Here is a 21,746-nt window from a genome sequence, read left to right on the forward strand (position 1 = left end):
TACATACTGGGTACTTACCTGGTACATCCATAAATGTACCTGTTCATAACAAATAATTACCTGGACTTAGCCGTATGTACTAGGTAAGTATTGGGTATGTGCCTGGTGCATACCTCTACTTACTGTGTACTTATCTGGTTTGTACTTGGTACATCCAGTTGCATACCTGCATGTACAGAGTACTTACCTAGAATCTGCTGGTATTTACCAGGTACATAGCGGGTATTTTAAACCAGAGGAGGGAGAGGGGATAATGGTGGATGGGGTGGGGGTGGGGAGTAGATGAAAGAAGAGGGGACGGTAACGAAGAAATGACAAGGCAGGAAGAGATTAGAGGGAAGGACGGAGAGAGACAAAGGACAAGGAAGGACAGGTAAAATAAAGGTCAAATTGTGAGACAGAAATGTTTTTTATGCAACGTTTTCGGCTCAACCATGCAAGGACGACCGTCCTCATGGGATGAATGTGTTGTCGACCTCTTTTAGCCGTTTGCTTTCAAAGTCTGAAAGAGCAATGACTCTGCAGGTCCAACTTTTGATGTCACTGTGGAGATGAGCATTTAATGACGGGAGGGGGATAATGGACTCATCTCTGCTTTGATTGGCCGGCGTGTTGACGTCACGGGTCTCGTCACTGCTGGGCTCAGATCAGGCTCCTAAAACCAGCCTGGTGGAGCTGTCAGGGTGTGATCGAACGCATAATAAAAAGAGAGGCTTGTAATTTAAAGATCCAGAGTGAGGCACACTCCGTCCGATCTTCTGCAAACACTTCACAATCAAAAATACCTCATAAAAATGCTTTTTCAGGAGGGCGGCGAGTTAAATTAACTACCATAAATATGGGATTTGTTGCCAAAACACACATTTTAAAGAAGCTACCCCATTTTATTTTGTATAAATTGCTAAAACCTGCCTTTCCTCCCTTGTGGTAGGTGTGATGCGTGTGGGCGCCCCCACAGCCCCGGAGGTCACCCTGCGCCTGAACCTGACGGTGAAGGCCAGCAGCTGCGTGGAGCCCGGCAGCAGCTTCAATGACCCCCAGTGTTCTGGGAAAGGAAAATGTGTCACACAGCCCTCTGAGGTGAGCTGACGGGTCCAGTCCGAACATTTTTCATCTTCTTCACCTGATCCCGTCAACACAAAGAGACTCAAACAGTTCCCAATTTATTACTTTGGTTAACATGATCTCTCTTGACTTGAATATCAGTTATAGGATAATACTATTATTTTATGAGCAGAATTGAGTATCGTTTTGTCTGTTGATGCTACAAAGAAAGTGCAGAACATGTCTTTGTAGTAAACTATTGTCCATTTTAATCTATTTGCTAAAAAAAAGGCAAATAAAGGAAGCACAGAAGCAAATTTATTCTTATCATGGATAGCACTTTTCAAATAACACAGACTGTTTAAATCCACATTTTTATTTTGCGTATTGATAAAAGCACAAACTGCAAGTAAAGATTTGGCTGTAATATTAGCTATGTAGTTCTAACCCAACCCAAACTATAAGATTTATCAAAAAAGAACGCTTTAAACCTATTCTTAAAAAGTAGGCAGGGTGTCAGCCTTACAGACAGAAACTGTCAGATGGAGCCTGAGAACTGAAAGCTCTGCCTCCTGTTCTACTTTTAGAAACTCTAGGAACCACAAGTAAACCTGCAGTCTGAGAGCAACGTGTTATGTTAGAAAAATAAGGAACCGCTTTAATATAGGATGGTTCAATTAGTTCAATTAGATAAAAATATACACAAAAGTCTGTTACTTTATTTTACTTTTTGTATCCTTATGAATATATATTTTTTTCCCGATTAGTTTGTGTGTTTATCCAGATGTTTTCACGCTGGTTTATGTTCGGTTTCTCTGCGCTTTGCACCTCGAGGCAAAAGCAGAGACCCGCTGATGGGCTGCAACCCACCAGGGCAACAAGTTCCAGCAGCGCTGAGGAAGATATTATCTATTCAAGATGATAGAAACCTTATTTAATTTCTTCTTAAAAGAAAATGAATGAGGAATGAAGTCTAATCCTTGTGTTTAAGAAAAGGGTATGGAGCTTTGTATCCCTGAAGGAAAAGCTAATGGGTGAGCTGTAAAAGTTAATAAATATCTTTATCAGATGAGAAGCAGGCTCTGCATCTTTAAGCAGGTAGGGATCTGAATAAACATGTCTTCTTTTTAATTCTGTTTTTTGAATATAACACATCCGTTAGATGAGAAAAGCAGAATGTGCCAGTTTCTCGTGCGACCGAAGTGTTCTGTCATCGAATTGTTTTACAGCCAGTGACCTCGTCATTTTACTTTTTTTCCTCCTTTCTCTGACGTTGTTGCACCTATTTCTGTGAAACCTGCGTGCGATTCTTACCTGCAGAGCACTTTCTTCTGCGAGTGTGAGGACGGCTTCACTGGGATTTTTTGCGAGGAGTTTGACGCCTGCCACCGCAGGCCCTGCCGCAACAACGGCACGTGCGCCGACGTCAGACAAGGAGGCGAGGGGAAAAACTTCACGTGCACCTGCCAGCCAGGTGGGTTTGTGCTCACCCCGCAGTTTTATACGGTTCCTTCAGCCCCACAGGGTTTTTTTTTCTTTTCAGTCTGTGGAGGAGAAGAACCTCTAGAGTCAGCTAATGCTTTTTATCTGTGTGTGTGTTCATTCATCTGTCTGTTAGCAAAATATCTCATAAACCAGTGAACAGAATTTAATCAAACTCTCAGAAAGTAATCATTGGATGTGTGTCTGAAACTGATTAACTTTTGGAGTCAGCCCCATTCTAGTTGGTCTCCACAGCAAAGCAATCTTAACAAACACAAAAAAGACTTCAACTCAGTTTCACAGATACTGAGCTAACATTTGGGGTGGTAGTGGCTGAGAGTGATCCCCAACTGATGCTAACCTGTTGTGCAATATCTCTTCCTAAAACCATGCCAATAACTATTGGAGTCAACTTAGCAAAATATCTCACGAACCACTTCACAAATTTTAATGAAACGTTCAGAAGACAATCATTGGAAGTACCTCCTGAACTGATTAACCTTTTGGGCTCAGCCCGTTTTAATATGGCCGCCGCAGCCAACTGATCTTTGAACACACAGGAATAGCTCCGACTCGGTCAGCGTCACAGATATTAAGCTAAAGTTTGTTGTGGTAGTGGCTGAGAGTCATTCCCAACACATACTCTGACCGCTAATACACTGTGTTTAAAACTTTTTCACTGAAAATGATTTTCATCATGAGATCTTTAGATCTTTTTGAAGGCCTTTCAAAGATTTTCTAGTACTGGACTGAAAAAGAGCAAAAAAATAAATAAAAAATTAGCCAAAGTCCAAGGTGAAGTTTTGAAAGAGCTTCAGAAAGTCTGACAAATGGATGACCAAGATCACTTCACAAAGATTACAAGAACGTCTGACTCAATGAAAGCAAATCACAAAAGTACGGCTCGAGACTTCTGCACAGTAGTGTTACTCTAGTATTAGACATTTATGATGAAACCCTCCAAAATAAACGTTTTGCCTTTGAATGTTCTGATGCAAAGCGTTGTGTGTGCAGGTTACGAGGGCGAGCGCTGCCAGCTGCTGGTTGACCACTGCCTGTCTGAGCCCTGCAGACACGGAGCCACCTGCTTCAGCAGCCTGGCGGGGCCCAGGTGCTACTGTCCCGAAGGTAAAGACACCGATGTTCTGGCAACAACTGTTGCTGCGTAAATAAATCAGCAGGTGGGAGCGAAACTGACAGAAATGTTGTCCAGAAAATGCGTCTTTATGGAGAAAAGGCGAAGGCATTTGCAAAATATCTCCTGAACCGCTGAATGGTTTTTAATGAAACTATCACAAAGTAATCACTGAATGAAGATCTACAGCTGATTAAATTTTGAAGTCAACCCCGTTCAAGATGGCCGCCTTAGCTAATCGACCTGATCAAACAAAGAAAAATAGCGATAACTCAGTAAGTTCTACAGATATAGAGTTCAAACTCGGTGTGGTAACAGCTGAGAGTCATGCCCAACACATACTTTAAGCATCACACATTGCGTAACAACTTTCCCAATAACTGTTGTATGTACCCTGTTTGTCTGTTAGCAAAATATCTCATGAACCACTGGACAAATTGTAATGCAACTTCCATAAAATACTCATTGGCTGCACATCTGCAACTGATTAGCTGTTGAAGTCAACCTGATTGAAGATGGTTGCCTCAGCTAATCAACCATAGATAACAAAAAAAAATTGGCTATGACTTTGTCATTTTTACGGATATTGAGCTAAAATGTGCTGTGGAAGTAGCTGAGAGTCATCCTCATCACATACTCTGAGAGCTAACAGGTAGTGTGATATCATGTGACGTTACACAGAACATTGTTTTCAAGATTTAACCAAAACTGCTACAAGTTAGTCCCTTTTCAACACAAGAATATCAGCAGTGGGTGATATGCATTCCTTCAAGGAATGCTAGTTTATTTTTAATTTTTCCTGCTATCAGCGCGCGTCTGCTGTATGTATCTATGCCGCTCTGATGCTTAATTTAAACCGCCCTCTTCCATCCTAATTAGTCTTCGTAGCCTGAGCGACCTGCTCCAGCCTCTCTGGGGAAATCTGCGACCGCAAAAAAGACAACAACTAAACTAAATGTATTTCTCAACAAGAGCACGCTGGTTTGCAATTAATACAAGCCACATGCACAGAGTGTGTGTGTGTGTGTGTGCACATCAAACATGCAGAAAAGATAACAGGGTGTGTGGGCACATAAATAAAGAACGGGAGGGGGAAAAAAACACGAACAGCGAGGAGGTTCAGGTGGTTGTTCCAGTTTTACCTCCCAGCAGTCAGATCAGTGCCGAGCTGGAGGTTCGGGCCGCTCTGAGACGGTTCGATAATAAAAAAATACAACAATTTTACAGCGTTAAAACCAACACGAAAATAAAACAAAATGCTTTAATTTAAAAACACAAATACAATTACATTTTGCTGCTTAATTAATATCACATATTGCTTAAAAATGATTATATTAAAGATAAAATAGTATATTAACATGTAATATGGCGTTTATTTAAAGAAATTTAGATTTTAATGATATAAGATATAAAGGATATAAAAAGGAGACTGACTTAGAGAACACAAGTAAACATGTTCACAGTTACGTTGTTTAAAATCAGCTTTTTCCTGCACTCAGGACAAATTTTAAACAAACATGTAATCTGCTGTTTTTATTTATAACATTTTCATTTATGATGGTTTTTAAGATCAAGGATGGGCTTTTATTTTAATCACAACTATTTAGAATAAATTTAATTTAATGATGTGTCAGCTAAAATGCCAGAGTCAACAGGCTGTTTTATTCCTTTTTATTTGTAATTCTAAAGTGATTGTTTCTACATGACACCTTCTCTGAACGACTGCTGAAAATTGCTAAAGAAGCTGAACCTGGGCTGTTTAAGCTAAAAGACACTTGCTAAAAGCTAAAAGGACCAAAATTCTGGCTAAAAGTAAACAAATACAAGCTAAAAGCTAAAAGAAAAAGGCTAGAAAAAGTAGCAAAATGGTAGGTAGAAGCTGAAAATAGCAAAACACTAGCTAAAACCAGCAAAATGTTAGCTGAAAGCTAGACGTAACAAAAGGTTAGCTAAAAGCTAAAGGTAGCAAAAGACTAGCTGAAAGTATCAAAAGGCTAGCAAAAAATAAAGTCGCATAAAAAGGAAGATAGATGAAGTCTGCTGAAGTAGATTTTAAAGAGAATGAAGTTTTGGACGGAAATAAAGAGATCTCAATGTGTTTCTACCAGGAAAGACTTTGTAAATAAAGTTAAATATTTTGAAAAGTTTAAAAGTCACAAAAAGTTATTATCTCCTGAATGAGCCAAATGTTTTGATATGTGAATGACTAAAGAGCAAAGTTTGTTAGATTCTGAAAAAACGTACAGAAAAATAAAAAGCAGGAAAACAACACTGTGAATGATGGAAGAAAACATTTGTGGTTTTGACTTTTTAACACTGAGGATGAAACCGGTGGTAACGGGCCTCTGTTTCCTCCTGGCCGGATTATTAAGCGGGTGCTGAAAGATTTAAGTTCCCAATCAGAAATGTATCTCCCAATCCACTGTTTTTGTTTTCATTCGCGTGAAATGATCACTTACAAGAAAGTGATCATACAGACTCTACAGGACTCCCAGAGAGCTTCATCGTCGTGTCCTCCGCTGAGAAATAAACAGAAACTCACCGGAGCAGCCGGATGAATGGGTAAATGGTGTTTTTTCATGCTGCTCAGTGCCAAGCCCAGAACTCCCCTCCCGCCTCATGAATCACCTCTAAATTATCTGTCAGTGTTTCTGCGCAGACACAAGCAATAAAAGGCATGACAGCTTTATAATCGCCGTCATCACAGATGCATCAGCTCTGTGATCACTTTGCCAACCGCGACGGCAAGAGCTGCATTTTAGATTTTCCACAATGGATTCGCTCTGCAGGATGTTTTCGTCCCTGTTTGTTTTCCTGCTGCTCTCGCCCCCCCCCTGCCACTTTGAATAATAATAATAGTAAATGAATTTTGGAGGAATAACTTGAGCCAGAAATGAAAACTGAGAAAAACAGTAAACATCATTCATGAAGAGACGATAACGCTGGAAGTCGCCTTTAATCTCACATCACTGTCGCCCTCTGCCAGAGGTGAAGCGGTGATAATGTATTTTATACGTTGTGTCGACGCATAACAGGCGATTTTTAACAAAGAAATCCATTTTAGAGAGGATCTTTAGGCCCTTTGTTACCAGCAGCCTGCCACAAAACAGACGGCTTGTTCTCTTTTCTTTACCTGACACTGTTTGATGCATGAAACTGTTTTCTTTATTTATAATCCCCAAAAGAGCTATCAGGAGAAAACTTGACATACAGTTGATGATCAGCTGAAGGATAATGCATCGCTCAGGTCCTGTGTCAGGACGGTTCATCTGATGGAAACAGCTAATGTTTTCTTTAGGTCTGACACTTCCCTTTTAGTCCTTGACTTGTTGTTTTTTAAGCACACGCACATTGAGAGGGTCGAGTACAAGGACTGGACAGAAAACGAACAAAAAGAAGCCAAAGTTAAAAGAAAAAGTGAAAAACTATCGATCAAGGCCACTTTAAAAAGGATTACAAGAACGCTGTGCTACTCTGAAGGAAAGTATAGAGAAATTAAAGGCCTGGCATTCCTTGAAGGAATGCATATCGCCCGTCGCCTTTCACATCAGAGTTTTGAACTGAGATCCTGTCATGGTGAGAAATAACAGTGTTATAGCTGTCAAACCTTGTAAATAAAATTATGCTCAGTCTCGTTTGATGTTGCGACCCGTTAGAGCTCATGTTATGTGTTGTGAATTACACTCAATTGCTGTCACAGCGCATTTCATATCAGTGGGGTGACTCTAATAGTTATTCAGTTGTAGATGTACGCCTAATGACTAATTCCTAATTAAAATCCACCCAGTGGTTCATGAGATATTTTGCTAACAGACAAACAGGACCAATAGTTAATGCCAAAGTTTTAAGCGACGATCTTGTGCCATGTGTAGCATGAATCAGTCTCCGCTGTTCCCAAACCAACGTTTAGCGAAATATCTGTAAAATTGACTGACTGAGCCAGTTTTGTTTTCGAAGATCATTTGGCTGTGGTGGCCATCTTGAACTGGACCGACTCCGAACTTTAACGAGTTGCAGAGGTCCACCCAGTGATCACTTTCTGAGAGTTTCATTAAAACCTCTGACCCCCCAAAAAATGGCGTCCCACTGTATTAGGACTGGATTTTGGTTCCCATGCTGCCCGCTGGTTCTGACAAAAATAAGGTCGGAAAAAGGTTCGAAAAAGGTTCCAAGAACCAGGGACACGCAGACACACAGGGTGACCAACATGTTCCAGAGTTTGGAAACAAAACCAACCGTAGAGGCCTGCATTTTTATAAAGCACCTTCTATAACATTCAGTTCAAGCTGATGCCAAACTTGTAGGAATCTCATAAATGTGAATTCATGGTTATCATCTCGTTGGTTATCACGCCGCCAAAAGAAAGTGAAGTGTGAATGCTGGTGCTGCAGTCAGAAGGCAGGGGAAGAAGCGAGATGACTACAATTTCAGCTGTAACTTTGCTAGTGCTAGAAGCAGCGAGAACTAGACTTCTCTCTGTTATCTGTGTGTGTGTGTAGGTGTGTGTGTCTGAGAAAGAAAGAAAGAAAGAAAGAATAAGCAGTTTTCTCAGAAAAGGCTCGAGCTGCAGCCTCAGAGCAGAGACGCTAAAAAGGGAAAGCTGGGGAATAAACCGTGACAGTAAGAAACAACAAGTCATAAATCAAACTCATGGATGTGCTGTAGCTGTGTATTTACACAGAGAGGAAGGGAAAGGGTAGCAGACTGTGGCAGTGGACGGACGGAGAAAGACGAGTGAGCGTTTGATGCGTTTTCCCCCTGAATGATAAATGCTCTCCTCACAGGCTAAAAAGATGAATAAAAGGTTTGCAGACGAATAGATGCTCGAAAGAGACGTCTTCATTAGTGCGATGGAGCATCTGGTGCAGTGACTTACTGCTTGTCCCGACTGTAAATCAGAGGACACGCGGTGGATCGCAGCAGCGGTCACGCTCGGGGCAGAGAGTCCTTCTCCTCGTCAGCGCAGGGCTCATAAAAGGGCTGAAGACAGGGAGGGAGAGGAGGCTATTTTTAGACGCAGAGGATAGGTCGGTGACAGCGCAGAGGCTCGCAAGATAATAATAAGAGGTGAGGTGGAAGCGAGCGGTTTCATCACACGCCGCGTTTTCAAATGAGAGAATGGAGCCCGCACAAAACAAAAGCTCTCCCCACAACAGTGTCTATTAGCCTGCCTTCAACAGCCGAGACAAACAGACTGAGAGGGGAAAACTGAAAGTCCTCTCAAAGGGCCAGACTTGGTCGAAAATAGAGATTAATTTGATCCATTTAGCTCTGCTGCGCCTCTTAAAACCTGGTTAAAAAGTTCTCTGTACAGTAAGTTCAGTTCAGGCTTTCTGATGGAGGAAATATTGCGAACAATTACTATCTTACCTGTTGTAGATAGCTTCTTGAACGACTTCAGTTTGGAGAAAAGGAATTCCTTTGTGACATCCTAAAACAGCTCCAATCTCAAAGTTTTTACAGTGGTGTTTTATAAATCTTTACATCAATATTTAAATAGAGGTCTGTGGTTTAATCAAACATAATCAGCAGCAGCTAGCTGTAGCACCTCCGGTGGACCTTGGGGCAGTTCAGCAGGAACATTGTAATATTTCTGACGTAATAACCATGTGATACACAACCCCGAAGTTCCACTTAACCCCACTTCAAATGATCAGAACCCTTTCTTTAACCCCACCACCCCTGAAATAAAAAAACTGATTATTTGATTAAAAAAGTGTTTCAATTAGGTTTGTGGTAAAACTCAAAGTGATGAAAGTCTTTTTAAAACTAGCATTTCCTCTGCACTCGGACCTCAGTTTTGCATTTGATTGTTTGTTTTATCTAGAATATTTGTATCATTAGTGATTTTTTCATTTCCCTACAGCTGCTGTAAACTTTCACCTGATGTCATTTTGTTTTATTAGTTTCTGGGGATCCGCATTTTAAGCAAAAACACTCTTTAAATATGTCTGCTAATTGTTTAATTGTTTTTTTTTTAAATATTTGCCATTTACTCATGCAAGACAAATGAATATAGAAGTCTGAGAACGGCAACAAACTATTTAAAAGTCGAGAAAGCTCAGTTGATCCTTTATGATTTAGGACCATTACTTGGTCCATTTCTACGCAGCTGAATTAAAGTTTACTTTACTCAGAGACGTGTCCTGCCACTAATCCTGCTAGCCGAGGATCATTATGTTCCTTCATTTGTACTGGTCCAGTAAATCAGCGAGGAGGGGATGCTCATAATCTGACAGTAAAGCTGAGCTCACCCCTGCCACCATAGTTTCCACTTTGTAATCCTTTCAAAATAAACTGCAGTGGCAGAAACGGAGGCTGGGGATGCTCCCAGTTGTTTCTATTTATTTATGTTTTCAGGAGGGGTCGGGCGGTAAGTGTTGAAACAAAAAAAAGCCGTAAGGAAACAACTTAGCATGTGCTGGCATGAAACAAACAAACAAACAAAACAAACGGCTGTTAAGGCGGCGTGAGCTGTTCGCCCATCCTTATTGGTTCCTCCCCTCTTTGTCCCTCCTCACCCCGCTGTGGTCTGACAGGTTACCAGGGCGCGTCGTGTGAGCAGAAGGTGGACCCCTGCGCCTCCAGCCCGTGTCACAACAACGGCACCTGCTACGCTCAGGGCCCCGGGCCCCTGGGGTTCGGCTGCAGCTGCACGGCGGGCTTCACGGGACCCACATGCGCCCAGCTGGTGGACTTCTGTGCCCTGAACCCCTGCGCCCACGGGGTCTGCCGCAGCGTGGGCAACAGCTACAGGTGTCTCTGTGTCCCAGGTAAGATTCAGAGATGGACGGCTGGTCAGCGTCTTCAGTAAAAGCTGGATTTCCTTTCAATTATTAGGGTCTGAATGCAATAATGAATCACAGTCAGTGTGACCTCACAAAATAATACTGAAACAAAAGAAAATACATCGAAGACCTGACGTCTGAGAGATGCCTCTTCAGTTGTTGCCTTTAAGAAACCCTTTGAATCCTCAGCTGGTCTGCGGTTTTCACTCTAACCACAATAAAGCTTTGTGATACGTGAAAAGATGCTCCTTGTAGCGCCGGCTCGCACTCTGGAGCTGTAAATATTGCGTGGCTCAGAGATAAGTTCTTTTTGGATGGGATGATTGCGCTGCCAATGCCTCTGTGATCAAATCAATTGGGCGGAATGATGGCTTATCATTATCCACTGGCTTGCAATTACCTTGCTGGGCTGCTGAGATGGATGACTTTCTCAGTGGCCTATCAACATAATGTGACACTTTGGCCCTGCTGCTCTCAGTTTGTACAGGCTCTCAGGGGACTGTATATGGCAGTCACGGCCTGCAGGTCATATTTCAGATTTCCCCAAGGAGACAAAAAAATCTGTCACATTGCATCATATTATTATATTGTTCTATGATAATGTATCGTATTGCATAGTATCATATCATAATGTATTGTATTGTATCACGTTGTATATAATTTATATTATTTTGTACCATATGGTATCGCTGTTATCATAGACACAGTTGCTAATTTTCCTGTTTATTTAAATATTCAGAAGTTAAATATTGTGCATGACAAGAGTTATTTGTACGCCCAGACCCTGAAATCTTATCATTTCACTCTCGTGGAAATGCATCTGCGACTTATTTTGTAACTTCTCCCTTTTTAATTTCCCAGTCCTTGGGAACAGCGCAGCATCTGTGTCGTAAAAGTTACTGCTTGAGTTGATAGCTATTTCTAATTCATGCTCTCTTGCTGAGTCCCGATGCAGAGCAGGATTTCCAATTATTTTGATATCATGCAATGTCTTTAACACAGCCTCTCTTATTAGTTTGTTTCCCTTTTTTCTTTTTTTTCTCTCCCCCATTTCTTCCATTTTTTTCTTCCCCACTTCTGCTTGTCCTTTTGTCCTTCCTCGTCTCCATCTTCCTTCTGTTTACCTCATCTCATTTCCCTCTCATCCATTTTTTTGGCTGGTTGCTATGGTGAAGCAGCCGACTTACATGCGTGTGCTCGGGTGAGTGTTTACGACTATGCTGCTTGAGGAGATCCAATCAAATGCCTCTGCTGAGAAGAGCCTCTATAATTGAAATTGTGAAATTAATGATTTTGCAATTAGCATCCCGGACATTACCAAAACAAAACCAAATTGTTTCTCCACCTCGAGAGAGCGCCGGTCGTTATGAGCAGCGTGAATGTAAATGTGTGATCATCCCCTCTGTGTAACTGTATGGAAGTGTGGAGTTGTGTTAAACCCTGCCAGCTGTTTGAAATACAGCTGCTGGGGAGCTGATATATAGAGGAAGTCTTCTTCCAGCTTCCTGTAATCCAGCTCACATGAGACCCTGCCAGCCTTCCGGACGGCCCACAGACAACAGACAGAGTCCTGGAAAAGGCACTTGACATTTCACTGGCATTTCCTGGAGAGGACTCAAGAGCTGGGCTCCTCATTAAATTCTCGTCTCGCCCTCCCCAAACACACGTTAGGTGTGGCCCAATGAGAGTTTGCTGAACCTTCAGTCAGCAATGGGACCCAACTGGGAAATGGATGGGATGGAAATAGATTGCTACACTGTTAGAGTAGGAACTACAGAGACATTGTTCCTTTGGCATGGATAGTAATGTAATAAACTTCAATGAAATGGCTCAAGTGGACACGTGTGCACGTGCATCTGACATTAGATCTGTGCATACACAAACACGCCAGCTACTTATTCATTTTCAGTAAACCTTTCATTTTTTAAGACACAGAAATGGTAAAAATTGTCACAAGAGATACTCAAAACACATTTATACACAAAAGAGTGCATTAAAAAAAAACAACCAAAGCATGTTTCATTCACTTAAATACTATTATGTTTGCAAAACATAAACATTTTAGGTTTAGGATTGTAAAGATATTTAGTCTGTTTGCTTGAACAGAAATCTGACACTTCAAATGTTGAATAAAATTACACACATACATTTAAAAATTGAATGCTTTTTTCAGAATTGAGATTTTGTATTGCTTCTAAATAACATATTTAGGTTGGATTAATGTCATCTTTTTAGACTGACTCAGTTTCTTTACTGGTGTTGATTTTCATCTATACTGGGCTGTTTGCGCTATGTGATGTGATGAATGAACTAATACATCTTTTACAAAGTTTGCTAATATAAAGCTTGTTGCCTTAGATTTGTTTTCATTCATCCAACAAGACAGATGAACGTAATATAAAAAAAAGAAAAGAAGTAAAATGTCTAAATGTGAATTTAAACAAATCTGACAAGTCCTATAAAAAAAGAGAAACATTAACCCAAAAAAATCTGTATCAGCCTTAAAAAGATCATGTTGATAAAGTCCAGAAATATTACATTACAACATCAAGATAGTTGTTTTTTCTTGAAAGAAATTCATGATACGGTGTGGAATTTTTTAATGTTCATCCAACAAGTTTGTTTTTGAGCGTACAGCTCCATAGGCAATGCAAAGCTATAACAAACAGTGTAGTTTGAAAAGTTTACTCCAGTAGTTTTCCAGATATACTGATATGCAATTCTGAAATGTGTGTACGCACTCAATGTAAACAAAGCACTTTTGCTAAAAACCTTGTGGAACCTTGAGTCACGTGATTGATCTACATTAGGCTGGCTTTAGTCTGTGCAGGTAAACAAATATGGGGGAATCGGACAAGTGTAGAATCTCTGACGTTTAGGTGGAAATATAGACGTGAAGCTGCTGCTAAAGATGAATGAAAAGAAAACGAACGAGTAGGAAAACTGTCAAATCCTGTCTGCATACTTTACTCTAATCTGAGTGTAAATATATCAAAATTATCGGAATTCTCCATCGTGAACAGCTCTCCCATTGCTGAACTATTTTCAGTCACTTCGGCTGTTTCTGTAGGTAAATAAATGCATTGGTAGCTGCTCACAAATTTTGCATACAAAGTTTTAATTTAAGGAAACATTAATCGTCAACATGAGAAAAAACAATGCGGATGTTGTTTGCTCTTTTCTTCCTTTTCTTTCTTTTACTTGTCTTCATGACATTGCAGTGAGTTTGTTGAACCAAAGAACAACATGGAAGGCACTGACTGGTATTTCTGCCAGGACCGTGTTGGTATCTGTCGCAGACTCATTCTGCCTCAGTACACAGCTGCCATCCTATGGAAAACACAGTGCACTGCATGCTAATTGATTATATGTTGCTTACATTTGATCCTGTTGAAACAGAGTAGCAAACTACTTTTGCAGGCTTAAATTATACATTTACACGCCTAAAAGACATTTGTGGGATTGTAGTGTACAGGCTGTGGAAGGTCTGTACAAGAAAATAAACAAGACAAAGTAGTTTTTGGTTTCCTCTGAATCTTTCAGCACCTCTGGGAGAAATATGGAAGGCTCTTATTTGGATGCTCCGAGCAGTTTTTAAGTGCCTTGCAGGCGAATGTTACGGCAGCTCTGGGAGGCTTCTGAGTCAAGGCTGCGTGAATCATGAATGACAGCGGAGGCACTGCTTCATCACCTTTGAGCTGCTAACACGTGGCTCATTTAGAACCACCTTTAGCTTCCAGCTGCTGTTGTGTAAAGTGCAGGAGAACAATTTTCTGCAGTACTTTACACTCGTTCCTACAGGGATATTGTAAACTGAACCTCTTCTCTGTAGAGAATATTCACAGAGCACCAGTACTGTGTGGTTGTAAAGACTATAAAATGACTAAAGACGTGTGTGTCCCATTCAGGCTACCATGGTTTGTACTGTGAGGAGGAGTACAATGAGTGTCTGTCTGCTCCCTGCCAGAACTACGCTACCTGCAGGGATCTCATCAACGCCTACGAGTGCGTTTGCACGCCACAGTTTGAAGGTATGTGTGCGAACGAGCTGGCGACACTTCATAGTTCCAACGTTGAAGTGATAAATGCGCAGAACAGTGACTCATGACGAGACTCTCCTGCATCCGATCGTGCAGGCAGACACTGTGAAATCTACAAGGATCCATGTTTGAAGGTGCGCTGCCAGAACGGAGGCCGCTGCGAGAGTGCGGGACTCAACGCTTCCTGTGCCTGCCCGCCCGGATACCAAGGTGAGCGCCGGCGTGTGGGGACGGTTCTATAAGGTGCAGGGCCGAAGAGCCAATGACTCAGGGGCACCCAGCTTTGTTCTAAAGTGTTTCGTTTCCAAGAAAGGGGCAGAAAACATTGAATCAAAGAGATGTAAAATAACCAAAATGAGAAACAAAGCACCTCTAATGTCATTAAAAAAACAACCACAAAGAGAAATGGAGTGACTCGTCAATATGAGATGCAATTTGATCACAACAACAAACAAAATGATAAAAGCAAAACTTAAAACATGTCCCAAAATGTAGCAAAGATACAAAACAACTAACACTGAAACACACACTGAGCACATGAAGGTGTGTAACTATTACAATCAGACATTATATGACCAAAATAAGACCCCATTAGCTGCAAATTGACCTCAAAGTTTGCTATAAAGACGAGCAAATGGCAAAACTTACATTCAAGATAATGTAAAATTAGATTTAAAGGACAATAAAGTGGCATAAAATACTTACAAATACTTATAAAAGGACCATGTAGTGTTACATCATGACATAAACATTTGCAAAATGCATGTTTTTAATCTGGGGGTCTTGGTAACATGAGTGGGAGGTATTTTCCTCGTCTGAGCCCAGTGGTATAAAAGCCGTTCATGCCGAGGCCTCAGTCAGCCTAGATAGCAGTAATCCAGCAGCTCGTTTAGCTGTGGCTGTAGCTGGTTGTACAAATTAGTGTTACTAATGGAAAGAGTGCATTTAATAAATGTATAAAAAACACAGCTGCAGTTTGTGTTCCTGGTTCCTCCTCCTGCGACTTTGCTCATTACTGAATCCACCCTCACCTGTCTGCTCAGGGGAGAAGTGCGAGGTCGACATCAACGAGTGCGACAGCGACCCCTGTCACCACGGTGGCACCTGCATCGACCAATCAAACGGCTACACCTGCCACTGTCCACCTGGGTGGGTGGGCCCCAGCTGTGAAATCCGTGAGTCATTCTGTCAGAAAACATTTATGTGGCGATCAATCAAAACAACCAGAGCTGAAAGGCTGTGTGTGTGTGTGTGTGTGTTAGACCTACAGTGGAAGCCTGCACACACTGAGGACTCCCTGACCAACATGCCCCGCCACTCCCTCTACATCATCATCGGAGCGCTGTGCGTGGCGTTCATCCTCATGCTCATCATCCTCATCGTGGGCATCTGTCGCATCAGCCGCATCGAGTACCAGGGATCGTCGCGCCACGCCTACCAGGAGTTCTACAACTGCCGCAGCATCGACAGCGAGTTCAGCAACGCCATAGCGTCCATCCGCCACGCCAGGTGAGAGGAGAGCACGTGTGGACACTCGCAGCTAAAGTCATGCTCTAAAAAGCACACACACAAAAAAAAAAATGTCGGTGTTCAGAAATATCACATCATTTCTGACCTTTCCAAAGGTCATACCCAATTCATTAGCCTGGCACAGGAAGAGAAAAAAAAGAAAAGAAAGAAAAGAAAAAGGTCAGGCAGCAAGTGAAAATACAAAACTGAGCCCGAAAAGTAACCCTTGAAATTAAAACAGGTGGTAAAACATGTTCAGATTAGTCAAACAAATGAGGGCTATAACTGAAGTGTGAAGATGAAATAAACAAAAACCTGATTCTGTTCTTTTAATGGCTGACAAAACCTCACTGGGTGCTGCCTCCATTTTTCTTGGTTCTGTGCATTTTTTTAATGTTTGACAGCTGATACAGAGAACCTTTAGCTGGAATGGTTTCACACGGTGTGGCCCATTGTGACTCGAAAAAAAAATTATACTTTTTATTTTAGAAGGCAGTGTGGCGTATGAAGAAGTGTGGCTAACAGGCAGATAAATCCAAAATGCTAAGTCTGATGACAAGGGGTAGCTCAGAAATGTCAAATTCTGTAGAGTAGAGATGGGCAGTCAGTGTTTTACCTGCAGTAGACAGCAGCTAGAACAATCCCAGTTTGGAGAATCAAGAAGAAATTGTCATGGAGGAGGGAAACTAACAGCTACTCAGATTTCTGTCATCTAAATACATTTAAATGTCAAAAATATTGTAGCCCTTCAAAGGAACACTATGCGGTACCTCTTTGTATCTTATTACTTCTGCATCAGATAGTTACTTTCCGACTAGGTATAGGTAATGCAGGTTATTTTGTTTAACACTGGACTGTGTTCTAACTATCAGCATAAAAATATTGACAAAATATCTCCTCCAGCTTTTGTTGTTCAAAAGTAAAATCGGCAAAATTTGGTTTATGGGTGCTGCCTTGTATTTTTGGAGACAGAATCCGTGCACTAGAGGTGTGAGGAAAGTCCAGCCTACTCCCTCACAATCATGGGGCTTTTTAAGCATCAAATAGCTAATTACTCCTCAACTTGTTAAAAAAATGAATATTTAAACATAAAAGTAGGAACTACATAAATCAACAGAAGTCAACACGTGGAAAAAAAAAATCTGAGGTTTATTTTTATTTTTTAGCCCCATTTGTTTACTTGGGCTGCAGACCTATACTGCCACTGGCCTACAGGGGGCTCTCGTGTAGTTTTGTCTTCAACTTCCGCGTTATGCTCCTGTGTCTAGTTAGTCATAAATATCGATGGTTTTAACTTGGACAGTATATATTGGGCATTTATAGTCTATTAGGCACTCATCACCTGATACATAAATATGTAAAAGTTTACAGCAGAGTGTTCACATCAGCTTCTATGAAACTGTCCGTATTTGAGGAGTTTTAAACGGTGCCTCTTCTGAGTAGCGTTAGCTTGACTGGAAACTCTCTGATTCTCCAAACTAAAATCCTTTTGGCCGCTATCCGCTACTGGTAAGATGATGTTTACTCATTGCTACTCCACAGAAGCCCCCTTCATTAAATCTAAACTGAACGGATATTTAACCCAAAATTTTGTGGTTTAAAACCACCTGAAAGACAGCATACAAAACCAGCACAAAACCCTGTAAAATATCACACAAACCTGCGAGGTGCATCATGGTAAATGTAGCAGCTGCACATATTTCATTTTATTACTGTCTGCGTTTTGCATCGCCTCTCAACTTGATGAGCATCAGCATCTCAGAAGAACGTTTTAATGACGTTTTTGTGCAAAACCTTGCATTTTCTCACCAGATTCGGGAAGAAGTCTCGACCTGCCATGTACGATGCCACTCCCATCGCCTACGAGGACTACAGTCCCGAAGACAAGCCTTTGGTTACCCTCATTAAGACGAAGGATTTGTAAAACGCGGCACATCTCAAACTAGAACAAGCTGGAAACCCATATGCATTCACAGTCACATACGTACATGATTTCATTATAAGGCTTCGAGTATTTCCTATGAGGGGGGAAAAAAACAACCCCTGCAAATTTACCTGAATGTAAAGTGTGAAAAAAAAACAAACAACATACTGTAGTTTAAAAGAAACAAACCTGGGATTTAAAACAAAGTCAACAACAAGGCTTTATTGTAGCATAGGAGCATAGTTGCGTTACAGATGAAGGGCGACACTACAACCTCTGCTGTTCAACGGAGGGATGGCGTTAATCTGAACCAGGCCGCCCGTCTGTAGGTGGGGTCAAAACGCAGCAGATCGCACCGAGGTGGTGTAGAGTTAGACGCACCTCACACGGTCACATCCACTCAGTCTGTTTCTGTATTAAAACCCCATGGACATCTGCAGTAGGTTGCCTTACTTTGTGCATGGTTAGATTTGGTGTTCCTCCTCGCAATATTCTAAAACCCTTCGTACTTGTTTGTTGTTTTTGTTTTTCAGTGCAGATGTGGTCCTCTCTGTCGAGATCGTGCCGAATGTTTTCTCTGTTGTGGTTGGCAGATAAAAAGTATAAAATGTTCGTCACACGAATTTCCATTTTTTTCTTTCTTTCCTTCTTTTTTTTTTTTCTTTTTTATAACTGCCTTGTTCTTTAAATACTACCGTCCGTGGTGTAAGAATAGTAAAAGAGAGTGGGTCCACTGGAGTTTAGAGACCCTATAAGAAAACCTCCTGTGTGTATTTCAGTGATATTTATTAGGATAATAGTTAGATAAATTTCTCACGCTCACACACACACACACACACACAAAATAGTCGGTTTTACTCGGTGTAGCTGTTTATCCCAGTGTACAGTTTCACCTCTAGTACTGACAGCGTTGAATAGTTTCTGGGTGCAAGTCTTTGAGTGTGGCACCTTCAAAGCCACAGCGTTTACAATGGAGAACAGCGAGCAGGAGGAGGAGGAGGAAGAGGAGGAGACTGACAATGAGGGTATTTATTCCAGAATATTCTGTACGTGCTTCTGTGTTCTGCCAGTGGAAAACTTTCTGTCTGTGCAGCTCTGTTGTTCCCCTCAACTCAAGGTTGAACAGGCTCCGCTAATCTTTTTAGTTCTTTTATTTTATTTTTCTTTCCCCCTCTCTCTCACTTTAAGCGCAGCAGCAGCAACATGATTACCTATTATCTATGTTGAATTATGTAAACAATAAAGATTCAAGTGAACATAATCTGATCTGCTGGCGTCTTGTGTGAATTTTTCCACATCTTACTGGTGTTTTGTTGAAGCCAGCATCATTTAAAAGTTTTTGGTGAGAGGTGAGAATGTTTTTGCCCCTGTATGCCCGCATATGTGTCTGTTAGCAAAATAACTCCCGAATCCCTGAATAACAAGTAATGAAACTTGCAGAAAGTAATCACTGGATGAACATCTGCAACTGATTAACTTGCAGTTCAAGATGGCCTGATTCAAGATGGCCCCCACAGCCAACTGATCTTAAAAAACACAGAAAGGACTATTATACAATGACAGGTTGTTTAAAAGTTTGCCTGTATGTATTTGGAGTCAACGCTGTCTGTCTGTTAGCAAAATATCTTATGAACCACTGGATAGATTTTAACAAAACCTGTAGGAAATAATCATTGGATGTACTTTTACAACTGAATAACTTTTGACACCAACCTAATTCAAGATGGCCGCCACAGCCAACTGAACTTAGAAAACACAAAAATGGCTATAAGTCAGTCAATTTTATAGATATTCTAATAAGATTTGGTGTGGTTGTAGCTGAGAGTCATCTCCAACACCTTCTTTAAGCATCACTCATTACATGAGATCTCTGCTTAAAACTTTGGCATTACCCTTTGGGGTCAACTTTGTCTGTCTGTTAGTATAATATCTCATGAACCACTGGACGGATTTGAATAAAACTTCCAGAACGTAATCATTAGATGTACATCTGCAACTGATTAACTTTAGGGGTCAATCCAATTCAAGATGGCTCCCAGAGCCAACATTAAAAAATGGCTATAACTCATTCAGTTTTACATATATTGAGCTAAAATTTGATGTGGTATGAACCATTCCCAACATACACCTTTTTTCAAGGTCTGACCAAAAACTGCTTTAACTTCATGATGATTTAGTTAAAACTCTGTCACGAAAGGCGGCGGGTGATATGCACTCTTTTAAGAAATGCTAGGCCTTTAATTTAATTTAAAACCCCCAAAAACATTTCATGACACAGAAGCCTGTTTTTTTTCTCCCCCTAGACAACAAACGAGTCCAAATTACAGATCAAGCCTGTTGTGAGGCAGACTGCTGACTATGTTTGACATGTCAGTACAATGGCGAACAAAATACAATTATATTTAGGCTCCAAAACGTGTGGTGCCTCAGTAAGTGCAGGACTGCCAGGATTTGTTTTCGAAAAACACGGCTCTTTATTTACAGCGCTGGATCCAGCAGACGGACGCGCCAGTCGTGGGAAAGGTCTTTTATGGAGTGCTGGTGATGCGAACACCCTCACTGACCTCAGGCTTTGTCCAGATGTTCCCACATGTAAACACAGCTAAATACAGACTGCGACTGTCGTGTTGCTGAGCACACCTACGTACGCTGCGTGTGTTAACGCTTGCATGCACACATCGTAGGAGCAGCAGATGTTCTTGATGCATCTGTTTTGGAGACTTTGTGCTTGACCTTTGCCCTCTGAACACCACGGAGGGTTAGACTTTTTGCTGCATAGTACGTGTCGATATTAAAACAATCATTTTACAGGCTGTTTTTTTTAAAACAAGGTATTTGTTCATCTGGTGGTTAGCTACAAATGTTTTTGGTACCAATGCTCATTAAGTGTTTCCCACAGTGGCCCACGCAGATCACTTTTGCCGTCACAAGGTAAATTTAGGCCAATCCCTTTATGAAAACAATCAGGTGAACTGGATTAAAGGATTTAAAGGGATCAAAATATGTGAAAATAACATTTTTTTTATCCTTAACCAGATTTATGAGAATTAGTGGGGTCAGAGTTCTCAAATAACCACACCTTATAGCTGCTGCAGGGCTGTTTCGCATTTGTTTTTATATAATCATTTACATTTAACTGAATTTCTGTGCTGGCTAATAATTTTGGGCAAGGTGGCTGGTCATCTCAGGCTGAGCTGCTTTTGCAGTGTATTTAGAAAACAAAATATGAAAAAGAAAAAGCATTTAATCGTTACTGGCGACAATAACTCCTCGAGGATCTGTTAGTATGAGTAACTGTTGATTAGGCTCAAAATGGTGAGCAGAAATACGATTAAAACAAGCTAAAGAAGATAAAAAAGACTGTGAAATGGAAGTTTACTAAACAAGTGGCGTCAAAATAATATTATTCAGTCAAAACAAGAGGGTATATGACATAAATTTATGTTGGAGTTAAAGCTTGCAAGTGTGTCAGTCAGGTCAGCAACACGCGCAATGCTTTTCCTGTAAGGCTAAATGATTATTTAAACAAAATGAAAAAACAATGATTTAATGGAATATAATGTAGTGTTTTGCATGAACCGCTATGAAATTTTGGAGAATAAAGTTGCTTTAAAGTAATCCACTTTAGAGTCAAACTCTATTGCTCCAAAATGAGGTTATTCAAAGACCTATCTACAACAGGTAAGATGTTATTGTGTGAATGCTTTTAAGCATTCACACCATTGTTTTCCTGTTTCTCTTTATTATCTATTATTGTGTGAATGCTTTTAAGCATTCACACCATTGTTTTCCTGTTTCTCTTTATTGTGTGAATCCTTTTAAGC

General features: G+C 40.9%; 1 protein-coding gene and 1 long non-coding RNA gene across 2 annotated transcripts in view; one reads left to right on the forward strand and one right to left on the reverse strand.

The window, feature by feature from the left end:
* The window catches only part of dner (delta/notch-like EGF repeat containing), a 60,104-nt gene extending 40,916 nt beyond the window's left edge, over positions 1 to 19,188 (forward strand). Inside the window, exons 5-13 of the mRNA XM_017424023.3 lie at positions 932 to 1,080; positions 2,365 to 2,518; positions 3,541 to 3,654; positions 10,201 to 10,434; positions 14,358 to 14,480; positions 14,586 to 14,699; positions 15,533 to 15,664; positions 15,752 to 15,998; positions 17,811 to 19,188. Of these exons, the coding sequence (XP_017279512.1) occupies positions 932 to 1,080; positions 2,365 to 2,518; positions 3,541 to 3,654; positions 10,201 to 10,434; positions 14,358 to 14,480; positions 14,586 to 14,699; positions 15,533 to 15,664; positions 15,752 to 15,998; positions 17,811 to 17,922 (1,379 nt within the window). The 3' untranslated portion in view covers positions 17,923 to 19,188. The remainder of the gene's footprint in view (positions 1 to 931; positions 1,081 to 2,364; positions 2,519 to 3,540; positions 3,655 to 10,200; positions 10,435 to 14,357; positions 14,481 to 14,585; positions 14,700 to 15,532; positions 15,665 to 15,751; positions 15,999 to 17,810) is intronic.
* Positions 15,547 to 21,746, reverse strand: part of LOC119617917 — a 23,411-nt gene continuing 17,211 nt past the window's right edge. The window contains exons 2-3 of the long non-coding RNA XR_005234374.1: positions 15,758 to 16,042; positions 15,547 to 15,674 (exon numbers count right to left, since the gene is read on the reverse strand). This is a non-coding gene — a long non-coding RNA (uncharacterized LOC119617917). The remainder of the gene's footprint in view (positions 15,675 to 15,757; positions 16,043 to 21,746) is intronic.

The sequence above is a fragment of the Kryptolebias marmoratus genome, linkage group LG2 (assembly GCF_001649575.2).
Source record: "Kryptolebias marmoratus isolate JLee-2015 linkage group LG2, ASM164957v2, whole genome shotgun sequence".
NCBI classification, from domain to species: Eukaryota; Metazoa; Chordata; class Actinopteri; order Cyprinodontiformes; family Rivulidae; genus Kryptolebias; species Kryptolebias marmoratus.